The 12,949-nt window shown below is 36.0% G+C and overlaps 1 protein-coding gene across 1 annotated transcript in view; it reads right to left on the bottom strand.

Annotated features, from left to right (window-relative positions):
* Positions 1–12,949, bottom strand: part of ITGA1 (integrin subunit alpha 1) — a 142,339-nt gene that overhangs the window by 99,354 nt on the left and 30,036 nt on the right. The window contains exon 2 of the mRNA XM_047092774.1: positions 1,901–2,021. Within this exon, the coding sequence (XP_046948730.1) occupies positions 1,901–2,021 (121 nt within the window). The remainder of the gene's footprint in view (positions 1–1,900; positions 2,022–12,949) is intronic.

Here is a 12,949-nt window from a genome sequence, read left to right on the forward strand (position 1 = left end):
AAGAAACTAAAGAGATCAAATGGGTGTACCATTTGATGAACTCTTTATTACTGGGGAGAAATATGAACCTTTATTACTCTACTAAGATTCATTCAGGTAACTAAGGACTGCTGATAACACATTGCCCTAAAATCAGGGAGCCTGGACTAGATAATAGAGTAAGTTTAAGGGATTTCCTCACATCAGAACATGAAAATCAGACTTTCATAAAACAGGTTAAAAAATTTTGAGTCTCCTTAAGTTCATTTTAAGTAAGTTGTTTAAGTCTTTAAGGCTTGTCATTTGTTATATTTCTCTTTATTTAAAAACAATTGTTAATGTTTATTTATTTTTCAGACAGAGAGAGAGAGAGAGAGAGAGACAGAGAGAGAGACAGAGAGACAGAGAGTCAGAGTGTGAGCGGGGGAGGGGCAGAGAGAGAGGGAGACACAGAATCTGAAGCAGGCTCCAGGCTTTGAGTTGTCAGCACAGAGCCTGATGCGGGGCTTGACAAACCCTTGACAAACCTTGACAAACCCACCTCACAAACCACGAGATCATGACCTGAGATGAAGTTGGACATTTAACTAACCGAGCCACCCAGGTGCCCCTGTTATATTTCTCTTTAAAATTTATGTGACTAATAGTAATTACTGAAAAGTAACTTTCATATATATTTTATTTAAAAGTTAAGCTTTTTAAAGAAAAATACACACTGAGTTTCAGTTTGTTATAGCTTATGTCCAAGGAGAAGCTCCACCCGCTCACATTAATCTCTGAGAAGCAGAGCTCCTGGAATTGCAGGCATAATGCCAGCAGAATAAAATTGGTGTCTAGAGCGATGACTTTTCCCATTTAACCTTAGAAGGGGTGGGGATGGAGTGGTAAGTGAGAGTACAGGATGGAAGGACAGAGAACATATAATTCATACTCTATTATTAGATTTCTCACCTAAGATATTTGTAAGGAAAGTAGAGACTGAAATGCTTCCAAAAATTCTAGTTTGTACCTAGGATATAATATTTGTACATAGAAAATGTGAGAACTCAAGTTCTTACTATTGATCATTTTGGGGAAATTATGATCAAATTAACTGTAAAAGATAAAGTGAAACATCAAAAATCCATATCTTTTTATTTGTGAAATATAGTAGAGTGATTGATTACTGTTTTCCTAGGAGATATAAATCCCTTTTTGTTTATTCTTTTAGTTACTAGAATAATTTAATTTACTTTAAGTTATTAAACTGAAGCAAAGTTTAACAAATTCTTGGTCTTTTTTTCCTATAAGTTCCAATTTAAAAAAGGAACACTAAAAATTACGTTAAGTATACAGCAAAAAGAGCTTTAATATTAATTTTGTGTAATTTTCAACAAGTTAAATGTGGTTTAAAAGTCATACCTAAAGTGAAATGAACTATTATCAAAGGGTTTAAAAGTGTATAAAAGAAATTCAGTAAAGTTCATTATAAACCATAAATCAAACTCAGTAAGTCAGTAAATCACCAAAAAATTAGTCCAATAATATTTTGTGATATTAACCCTTTCGATCTCATTGGGATCTCATCTGGCTCCCAATACTTGCAGCTGAATTTTAGCTATTCTAAAATGAGAACAATCAAAGAACTCTTGTCAGAATAACATAATTACAGAACAATGACTATTTTGGACAAGGACCTTCTTTGAGGTCAACACAGGCTTAGAAATCACTAACCACTTCCTTTAATATTGCCAAGGAATTTTCCTTTTTTTTTTTTTTTAACTGGGTCAGTTTCCATTACCGAATGATTAAGACTGCATTTTCTACCATACATAATTCATTCTGTTGAAGTCTCATTCATAAAACAGACTGTAGCTAAATAAGATTTTCCATTATCTTAGAAGAAAATTAAAAAACAACACAACAAATTCAACCAGCTTACCATTTTCCTTCTTCATTTTCATATTGTTGAACAGTATATCCAAACATGTCTTCCACTGGGCCACTGAAGGTCATTGAATTTTTCACATCAACATTGAATGATACGCAGAAACCTAAAACAACTTTAAGAGGGAAAAAAAAAGTCCAGTTACACAGAGTTAACTAAGATTCCATCATGTTTTGAATTATGGAAGACATGATTAAAAACTGTGCTCTTATTAAAAAGAGCGATGATGTTCAAAAAAATGAGAACTGCAAGAAAGGTCTATGATATTAACTGCATTACTGACTTTAAACCAATATCATGGCTAAAGAATTCAAGTACTGACATTCGAACAAAATCCTATAGTAATTCAGTAGCTATACCATTCCCAAAGCTTGTGATTTCAGGATGTGTGAGAGAGCTGGCAGAAAGTCATGCTTATTTGTGCCTAATGGGAGTTACGGATAGCTTTCCAGTAATGAGCCCTACAGGGAATCATGGCCACTAATGAAATGTAAACAACTTCATTTTCCTGTTTTGACTACGCAAGTATCACCATTTAAATCCTCAGGACAGGAAGCTTTCTCCTTGCTGCTTCCAAAGGAAAAGCAAGCTGATTGTCTTCACCCAGAAATGGCTTCCTAAACAGGCCTGAGATTTGCTCTGCATCCCTCTCAATCAGTATGCTAGAATCTCCTTAAAGTGTTGTCGGTGGTGATAAACACATAGGTTGCTGTCGATGATATATCTAAATCAGATGACATAGCTAGAGTTTACTCAGTGCCTGGCACATATTAGATATTCAATGAGGGCTAATTCTCTTCCATTTCCTTGTAGTTCAGGTAATGAAAACACTTTACAAGTGAGACTCTCTCCTAAAAAGAGTTCTGAATGGTGCCAAATTCCATGTTTGGTACTAGTTTTTAAAGTATACTTGTGAAATCACAAAGTATTCCCCTCCTAGATGAAATTAACAATTCTTTCCGAAGAGCAGTCCCTTATAAAATTACAAAGCATCATAAGATACATTCAGAGGTGATTAAATTCACTGTCCTTTGTTAAAATCATGATATAGCTACACATATCCTGAAAAATTCTCTTTCCTTACTCATTATAAAGTCTTCCATAAATATAGTCTAAATTCAGACTCAAACTCATTCTATACTCTAATTTATTAGCTTCAAATTTTAACATTATTAAGTTCTTTTTTTGCCCAGGGTTGTACCTAATTTATAGAAAATTTTGTCCTTAAAAAAAGATATTTATATATACTTATTTATGAAAAAGGATACTTACATATACCTATTTATAAAGTTGTCCTTGATTTTTCCAACTGGAAATAATCTTTTAACTACTAAACCATTCTCTTTCATCTTTTAAATATCTCTCATGAAAATAATTATTAAATACTATTTTATTTACATTGTAATTATCTGTGTGTGGTTTTCTTCCCCAAGATTGGAAAATTCTTAAAAGCAGAGACTCTCTTATCTTTCTTATCCCTTCCCCCAATCTAGCACAGTTCCTTGTACACAGATGGGCAATAACATATTTGTAGAATGAACACATTGAAAGAGAAAGTGTACCAGTTGAAGTTAGAAGTGAACTGGCAACTGCTTTATTTTAGTTCAGAAAGACTTAATGGAGATGGAAATTTTCCAGTTAGATTTTTAAAGGGAGGGAGAAAGTCAACTTGGCAGTGTGAAGAAAATATGTCCCAAGGATTTGGGAGGGTCTCTGCAAGTAGTAAGAAGCAAAATGGGACAAATATGGTTACAATATCATAGAGAGATTTGCCTGGCTGGCGTGGAAAATGCAGAAAAAGAATGGATGGGTAGCATAGGTCCATTTATGTACATTTCCTGCTCATACTTCAAGTGTGATGAAGAACAGCTGGTTACCATCTTCTGCGTAATTGCCTTTCATATATTTGAAGACAGTTTTAAACACAGTTCACTCTACTCCAGACTATTTAGTCTCTTACCTATCTCTCACTGGTTTATTTATTTTTTAAATTTTTAATAGATCATTTTTTTAAATTTTTAAATATTTATTTATATTTGAGAAAGAGAGTGAGACACAGACTCCAAGTGGGGGGGGGGTAGAGAGAGAGAGAGAGAGAGAGAGAGAGAGAATCTGAAGTAGACTCCAAGGCTCTGATCTGTCAGCATACAGCCCGACGTGTGGCTTGAACTCATGAGCTATGAGATCATGACCTGAACCAAAGTCGACTGAGCCACCCACGTGCCCTAAGATTATTTTTGATATGAGAGATACACAAAGTAGTATGTCTACAACAAGATTTCTCACCTCTAGTGTTATTGACATTTAGAGTCAGAAAATTCTTTGTTATGAAAGTCTATCCTGTGTATTATAGCAGCATATGTGGTCCTTGTCCACATGATGCCAGTAGTACTGCTTGCATTGTGAAGATCAAAAGTGTCTCCAGACACTGCCAAATTCCCCTGGGACCAAAATTGTCCTGGGTGAAACTCACTCTTCCGTAGATAAGGACCAGAACACCACCACCAAGAATGTTGTTGAAGATGATGGAGAAACAACTGGCCTGCAGACCAGTAGCATTTGTATCACCCAGAGCTTGTGAGGGATCCAGAATCTCAGGTTCCACTCAGATTTCCTGAATCACTGTCTCCATCCCCACAAGATCCCCAGAAAGTCCGATTCCTGTGAAGGTTTGAGAGGAACAAGTCTGTAATATGGTACCCCTCTTTCATAATGTTGATACAGGTAACATAATTTACCTAACTTAAAAGTATTCACCATCCTTTAGACAAAAGGCGGGGGTGGGGGAGATTATCTTTAATCAGGGTCAAGTTCACCCCTCTTGAAGTATTTTTCCAGAAGTTTATTATCCTTACTGTATGTTCTCCCAAAGGCCATTCATGATACTCCTCACTATAAGACCAAGAGCTTTTGGTTTCCTTTTTAGGCCTGTTTATTCCACATGTTGTGTGGAATGTCCGGGGGTGTGTGCTGCACTTTTTTTTTTTTCTTCATTTCCTGTCCTCAGAATTCTACAGGCAATTTGCCCAAAGTGATCGTAAATCAGTCTCTTTCAAGTTTGCTAAGGCACAAAGGAGCCTGAAGCACAGGAGATGACATAAAAAAAAATAGTTTACATCTTGTTCTTTTGATTTAAAGGAGCACATAAACAGTGAAAGCTTCTCGTGACTTTGAGTTCGATGTTCATTTTGTTATACTAAGTTGTCTTGGAACTTTCTGTACCAGAGGTAAAGCAAAAATCATACTTATTCTCCATCAAAGCCAAAAAACAAAAACAAAACAAAAGTGAGGTGGCTTAAGCAGTCATATAAGATGAAAATGATGGGAAATAAAACATAGACAATAGTCAGATGTCAAAATGAAATTCTGATTTCCATGCAGCAGCAAAAGGGGGATTTTTCCCTTAATAAGCACAACATTGTATTCTTATTATGTGTTGCTCTTCACATGCTCCTTCTCATATAATTTGTCCCAGGCCCTACAATGAAATAGTGTTATTATCACCACTGTACAAATGGAGAGTCAGAGGCTCAGGTTAGCGGAGAAATTTGCCCACGTTTCCCCAGGATTCCGGGTCTAGAAGAGAGGCTACTATTAGTTCATGTAATTGCATCTCCTGAGGGGCAAAATTGGGGAAGAGGCGCTTCTAGAGTGGTCACAGCTAGGGAACTGGGGATAAGGAGAAAGATTGGAATGAGGAGAGAAGTCATGACTACAGAGCTCTAGATAAAGCATCATGAGGGACTTCAGTCAAAACATTCATGTTTAGGTAGAAAAGAAATAGAAAGGCTTGCTTTCTTTCAAATATGGCTGTATGTGTTATATATCTAATACATCTAAGGACTATGAGAAGGAAGAAAGATGAGGAAGAAGATGAGATTGTTAGTTTTGAAGGGTACCTCTTGTTAAAAAAAATCATTTTGCACAATTTCTTTGCCCCAGGATGGAATTTGATTTGTAAGACAACTAAATGAGAGAAAGAGAAAAAAGAGAGGAAGAGAGGGAGAAGTAACCTACAATCGTATGGTATTTTCTGCTTATAAACATTTTGCCACTTAGAAACATTTTCATATAAAAAAGGTATTGAGCTAGACAATAAACTGTGAAGGTTAGGCAAAACAGCAGTGACTATTCTTTTCTTGTGTGTTAGGAAACTGGAGCTTAGAGGGGTAAAGTGATTGGCCTAACATTAGGCTGTGTTAGTGGCAGAGACAGGACTTCAACATTTGTCTTCTGAGGTCAAATCACAGACTTTCCATGACAACAGTGCTATTGAGGTGGTCAGATTAATAAAAGTAAAAATAATAATCGAGGTCAAGAGAACTCTCAAATGGGCCATGAGGGCTCTTAATCATCTTGTAGCTTTGGATTATTTGAGGATAAGGACTGGCAGGAAAAGCTGAATGAAAGGGGCAAAGTCTGGGCATCTCCCAAGGGCATTGACTCTCTGGTCAAAGAAGACCTTCTTCCTCCACACATCCTCTGAGTTCCAAGAAAAGTCACTGCAGCCTGTTTGATTTTTTCGCTTCTTAATGAAAAAAGTCTGTCTTTCACAGGGTGGTCCAGAAATTCTGATCTAGTAATATCCAGACTGAAGCATTTAATAGCTAATGGAATTTTGAATATTTAAAATTCTAAGCCGAAGGGAAAATCAAATCAATGGTGACTAGGGATAGATATTAAAATGCTATTGCCTTTTTCAACAACTTCTTATACATTTATCCAATCTGGAAATAGGAGAAATCATGGTATTATCATTATATTTATTGTTTTTAAAGAGGGAAATGCCATAATATTAAGATAGGAAATAGTAATAATTGTGTTATTATAGTTGATGGTTTTTAGAGCCAATTCTTTGATTGTATAGAAAGATGCTAATCTTTAGAGATAGATGAACCTAGTCTTAAACACAGCCCTTTCGTTTATACTCTGTATGTAATTATTCACATTTATTCAACTACTCCACAAATAGTCATCAAAATTTTACTTTAGGTTGAATATATACTTTAGGTTGAATATATGACTCTACCTAGAGGTAGAGTCATAAAAGATGGTGCTTCTGCTTTCAAAATACAGTAAGTGATTTAATTTCTATGAGCCTCAGCTTATATTTAAAATGAGCTTATACATGCTTTATAGGTATTGGTTGCTGTGAGAAATACACCTTATGTATGTAGCAATAGAGAATGCTCAATAAATGAGTTAATTGTGTTTGTAAGTAGAATCCAAAGAATCAGTTTACCATGTGGCAGTTGAATTTTCTTTTGGAAGAGGATTCCCCACCCCAATCCTGATGACAATTTGTACCTTGAAAAATGACACAGATGTGTTATATCAGTGGGGCAGGACATTGGGTTCATTGACTCATTTCCAAAAACAATTTCCTGTTTCCAAACTGGCTGCAATGACATGTGCAAATAAAATCTAAGATGAGGGCATCAAGCCTTCCAGGTGAAAGAGCTGGCCGAGGAGGAAGAGTGCAGATGATTCTTGTCCTTCCAGTCAGAGCTCTTGGATTCTCATCTCAGACCCTCAAGAATATTTATGATACCACCCAGGTTTTGAGCCAACAGCAAGTCAAGAATTCTCTTACATCAATGCCAATCTACTCTCCTCTAACCTATTTCAAAGATTACAAGTGTGTTCCAAGGACAGGATAAGCCTGAAGTGACTCTTTCAGTATACTCAAGCCATACGAATAGTCACAGCCTTGAGCCACCTGAGAATCAGATGATATACCTAGCCAGTGCAACCTGTGTGTGCAGAGCTGCAGAGGCCCCATCCTCCCCAAACCTCAATGTTGGTACATCCTGGGTCCTTCTTGTATCTCTTGCTGTGCCACAGCCTCTTGGTGGAAAGAGTTTATCCACCCCAGCTCAAGTGGATATAAACTCCGAAAATTATATATGCTCACTGTAACTAATGATGTGATACAATAGGTATTTCATATCACTTCAAATTTACTTTTCTTTCTCCCTAAATTCAAATAAAATATAGTCAACTTTGAGACACTTCAGGGGGTTGGAGGAAAAACACTTTAATGATAAATTTAGTGGAAAAGTTGAAAGCCTTTTCCTCACTTGTAATATATAATGAAACATCTTTATAATATCTGTGCTATAAATCTGAAATTTTTATTAGTGCATGCTCTTGGTGGCTAAGCGAGTTGGATCTCAATTTTGGTGTACATGATTACCTTAAAAGATAAAATTTAATTAGTAGTGTAACTGGATCTGTCCAAAAATATTATAGTACAACATAATTCTAGTTGACTTGAAATATGAGATGATTATTTTTACAGCACTGCAATATGGAGAAGGACAAGACAAAGAACTCCAACGGTGAAGACACAGAAAATAAAAATAGAATAAAACAAACAACATTAGAGCCTTGATATAGAATCAACACAAGTGTTTGGAAATGGCATCATGGTCTCAAATACAGGAATCCATATTTTCTGGAAAAAATATCAGATCTAATTCACTGCCTCCAAATAATTGAAACTTCCCTATACAGTTATGTAAGAGGAAAGTCTGGCTCCATCAGTCCCACCATTCAGAGCTCTTTCATCAGAAATGATGCAACATGTCAGAAAGATATCTACCAGTATCAGCAAGTCCAGAAAAGCCAATCCAAATAAACACCTCGATGTTCAAGCATTTTCCAAGTTTCATCCCGGGGGGCTGCTTTTTAACTTCAGCTTGCTGTAGTGAGTGAATTGTTTTGACTTTAGTGCTAACGTCCTGTGGGCCTCCAGTTAATACAAATGGTATTTGAACTTCAAAGTGAGTGTGTGTTTATGTGTATCTGTATATGGCTGGTGGGAAGGAGACAAGGAGGGCTAATTCTTGGCACATAGTAGGTGTTTAATACAAGTTTGTTAAATGAAACAGGATGGAATAAACAGAGAAATGAAGATTTCTCATATAAAGGTCATTCTGGCTGTAAGAACTTATACCCTTTTGTAAGTGCTGCCCAGAATATTAAAACTCCAATGGAGTGTTTCCCAAACATTCTTTGTTAAAAATCCCCCTTTTAAATTTTTCTACATAAGTTTGTTCTTCCACAGTGTTTATTTTCCTTTGTAGTATCTACAGACATCTGCTCTTTTCCCATATCCTCCCACCACAAATAATTGCCTGCTCTGCCAGCTCCTCTCAGACTGTCCCTTCTCCTGAAATTCTTAAACAGTCTTAGTCTCCCAACGCCTCCACCCTATCAGCATCATCTTCTGGCTCTGTGTTTTACAGGATAAAAAAGCTGCAGGACCTCAGGGGTCCCTGGACCTCACTGTGGGAAACAAGGCTCATGTGTTTGTGCAAGCAACGTGAGCACAGAACTCTTCTCCAGCTGCCCTGGCATCCTGGGAGCTGAACTCATGAATTTCTGTGGCTACACAGCATGCAGCGCTGCATGGGGAAAGGCGTACTACACTTCAGAGCGAGCAGGGTTGCATACTATTCAAGTATTTACTCAGAAATGGGAGATACAAAGTCTTTGGAGGCATAAAAGTATGAATGAAAGTTGCACTTTTGTTAATGAAAACTTTTAAGTGGATTTTATTAGCTTACATATAATTTCTTCTCAGTGAGACAGTAAGGTTGTTTTTGTTAGGATGTACAACAGATACTTTTGAGGGCCAGGGAAGCAAAGAGGTAGTACGTACCGTAAAATAAATAGTTTTCAATTTACCTAGTAGTTTTAACTGGCAATTTCCAAATCCAGGCACTATCAGGTTCCGTTATTGATTCTCCTATAGATTCAACAGGACAATTTTTCTGGATGGCTTAGGTGTTGGCTTCTCAAATCCATACACATGTCTATTGGCTTCTCAAATCTTTACACATGTATAAATGTGAGAGATGTGGTTACTACTTCAGGTACTTTTATTGCTTCACTGAGACAGTGAATTCTACTTTGTTTGTTTGTGTGTTTAATAACTCCAATGTCAGTTAGGAAGTTTAAAATAATTCATTTCACTGTGTATACTACCTCTTTGCTTTCCCAATCTGTGAAACTACATCTTGCGCACACTAGCAAAAATAACCTCAGGACCGGCAATGTGGCATTGGCTCATATATATCACAGGGAAGAAACTATATGTAAGTTAATATATTGCATTGATAAAATCTGTAAATAAAAGTACAACTTTTTATTCAAGTTTTCTCCTCAGGCATCGATAGACACAATGCATATGGTATCTGGGAAAGATGTGATTCTGAGATTGAACCAACAGCATCTCAAAACGTGAAAAAGGATTATCCAGTTACCTAATGTATACATGGTATAAAAAGAACCAAAAGCCATTCTCTCTTAATTGCACGACTTGTAGTTTGGAAATAAAATAGTTTAAGTGAAAACACACTGTATGTGTAACAAAAAAATGAAATAGAAATGAATGGAAAAATTCCAGTATGTGAAAAAAATCAGCTAAATTAAGTTGTGATTATTTAGATTGGAAAATAATTACTGGCACTTTGAATCGACTGTAGTATTTTTTCAAAGAGGGAGCATGCCTGGCCTTTCAAAAATGTCTTGATTTTTACGCAAGGATTTTAAGAACACAGTCAACACATAAAATGAGGTCGGCCCATATTTTATTTTGCTGTAGACCACAAAAGGGTATTAGATTTAACTTGCCTTACCCTTTCATTTTTTTGTTTGCCATATTGCTCAGAAGCAGGAGGCAAAGTATACAGATTTATAACATTTCTCTTTTGATGGAATAAGGTTATCTAAATTCTTTCTGGTTTAACACACAAGTAGTCAATCATTACCATTAATAAATTAAGGGCTTCATGAAGCTAAGTAACAAAATTAAAAACTATGCAAACTCTAACAGTATACCCCGACCAAAAACAAAGTCTATTAAGAAAACAATTGCTCATCGTAGAGTTACCCAGTTGTTTTAATTGGCAATTTCAAATTGTAGGCACTAAGAGATGCATTATTGATTCTCACGTACTATGTAGGCTCATTTTTCTAGATGTCCCTAATAATACACTATCACTTAAACAAAAGTGATTCTTTACAATTTTTCTCTCCATTCCTAGCTAATTATTATAACTAGTTTTCATTTAATCATTCATTACCAAACATTCTCTTTATTCAAAAGCCTTTTGGTACCTGCGCTCAATTTAAAACTTGTTCAGTTTATCAAGAGAAAATAATGGAAGCCAAATGCATATTATTTGTTACTCGCCTGAAAAAAAAATTGGAAAATAAATCAGAAAGTATTTTAAAGGACACTGGGTTTGTTTATAAGAGATGAAGAAAAATCTCAGTAGCCTTGGAATGTTGAAATATTTCAGAAGGCAAGGGTCAATAGAATGCATGTTTTCTTTTCAGAGGGAAGAGATAACTTAATGATGCTTTCTTTTCTGTTTTGAGATAGCTCTAAATTTTGTTTCCTTAGTTATAATTGTTGTTGCTAACACCATGATGATCTTTCAGCACTGAGAACATTAGTTGAGCAGTAACGTCCTTGAATCCAAACTCTATTCCTATCTAGCAGCAGCATCTTTTACATTCTTTCCATTAGTCTCCTAGAATATCTTGTAATTGAAATAAATACAGATGTTATAATCAAAATCCCCAAGAACTGGCAGCCAATATTTTCCTTAAATGGAAGCATGTTGGTACTTAGAATCACAATTCTGGCGACTAAGTACTTGTTACATACAAGGATCCTGAAATTCAGGTAAAGGTTACCTCTGGGCTGGGGGCAAGAGAAGGAAGAGAATAGGATCCAAAAGGAAATAAAATTGTGGTTTTAACTTTATATATTTTTAGAAGAAAATGCTTACTTCCCAATCCTGATGTTTTCTTCTATGTGGAGGGACTTCCATGACCTGTAAGCTTCTTGTCTGTATCTATATATCCCACCCTCCTTTCACACTTGAATAATTGGTGAGTTTGAAAACAGAAGCTATATGGGTAGTCCAGTCTTCTCTTACTCATTTTCTCTTTGAAGTGAACCTTCCCCACAGAAAAACAAAAACAAAAACTAAACAATGCTTTCTTATATTTGTCAGGCTCTGAGCTGGTGGTGAAGGGTAAGTGAGCTTTGTCTAAGGGTTAATAGGAATTTCATTCATCAGCTATGCTCCATTCCCATTCTTTGTCATTTCCCAGTTAGTTCTAACCTCAAGTGAGGAAGAGATTTCCTCATTTGGGGGCTCTAAAAAAATCCTAATAGGGTTTTATTTCTTATGAAGAATAAACAATTATGGGACAATGTTTAGATTTTACAAATCTGGGTATTGGGCACATTTGTGTTTGTTGTTATTCCTTTAATTTTAAAGGATTTTAAAGTATTTTATGATAAAAGAATTTATATTTTTTTCTATATAATTATCATTATATATTTGAAGATATGTTGTCATGATATAACTTTTCTAATTCTTTTTAATTTTATTGATTTTTAAAATTTCATTATCTTTTAACAAAGAATTAGAACAAACACAATGGTGTTCTCATTTATAGGGACTGCAAGGAGACACAAAATAAAATTACTTGAATGGATACTGTTAATTAGTTTTTACCATTTCCTATTTTCCACCATCCCTTCACTATCAATGACACTGAGAATAAGGGGTGGGGGTCAACAGAAAATATAAGAAGGCATGATTACGATAAGGGGGAGATATGATAATTTCAGAGGCAGGCAAGTTGAACAAGGGCATGGTGGAGATCTGGCTAAAGATGGTTTGCTATGGCAGTTGCCTCCTACATTCACACTCTGGTGGACATCACTGACAGTTGACCTCAAGGGCAAAAAAAAAAAAAAAAATCAAAGATTTTAGAAATGAGATTAATACTGGGATACCTGGATGGCCCAGCCAGTTAAATGTCCAACTCTTGATTTTGGCCCAGGTCATAATCTCATGTTTAGTGAGATCGAGCTGTCATTGTGGAGTCTGCTTGGGATTCTCTCTCTCTCTCTCTCTCTCTCTCTCTCTCTCTCTCTCTGTGTGTGTGTGTGTGTCCCTCCCCCACTCACCAGGGGCATGAGGGTGGCTCAGTCAGTTGAGCCTCCAACTC

The sequence above is a fragment of the Lynx rufus genome, unplaced genomic scaffold, assembly GCF_022079265.1.
Source record: "Lynx rufus isolate CCGP_SWC_20201006 ecotype Redwood Valley unplaced genomic scaffold, mLynRuf1.p SCAF_1, whole genome shotgun sequence".
NCBI classification, from domain to species: domain Eukaryota; kingdom Metazoa; phylum Chordata; class Mammalia; order Carnivora; family Felidae; genus Lynx; species Lynx rufus.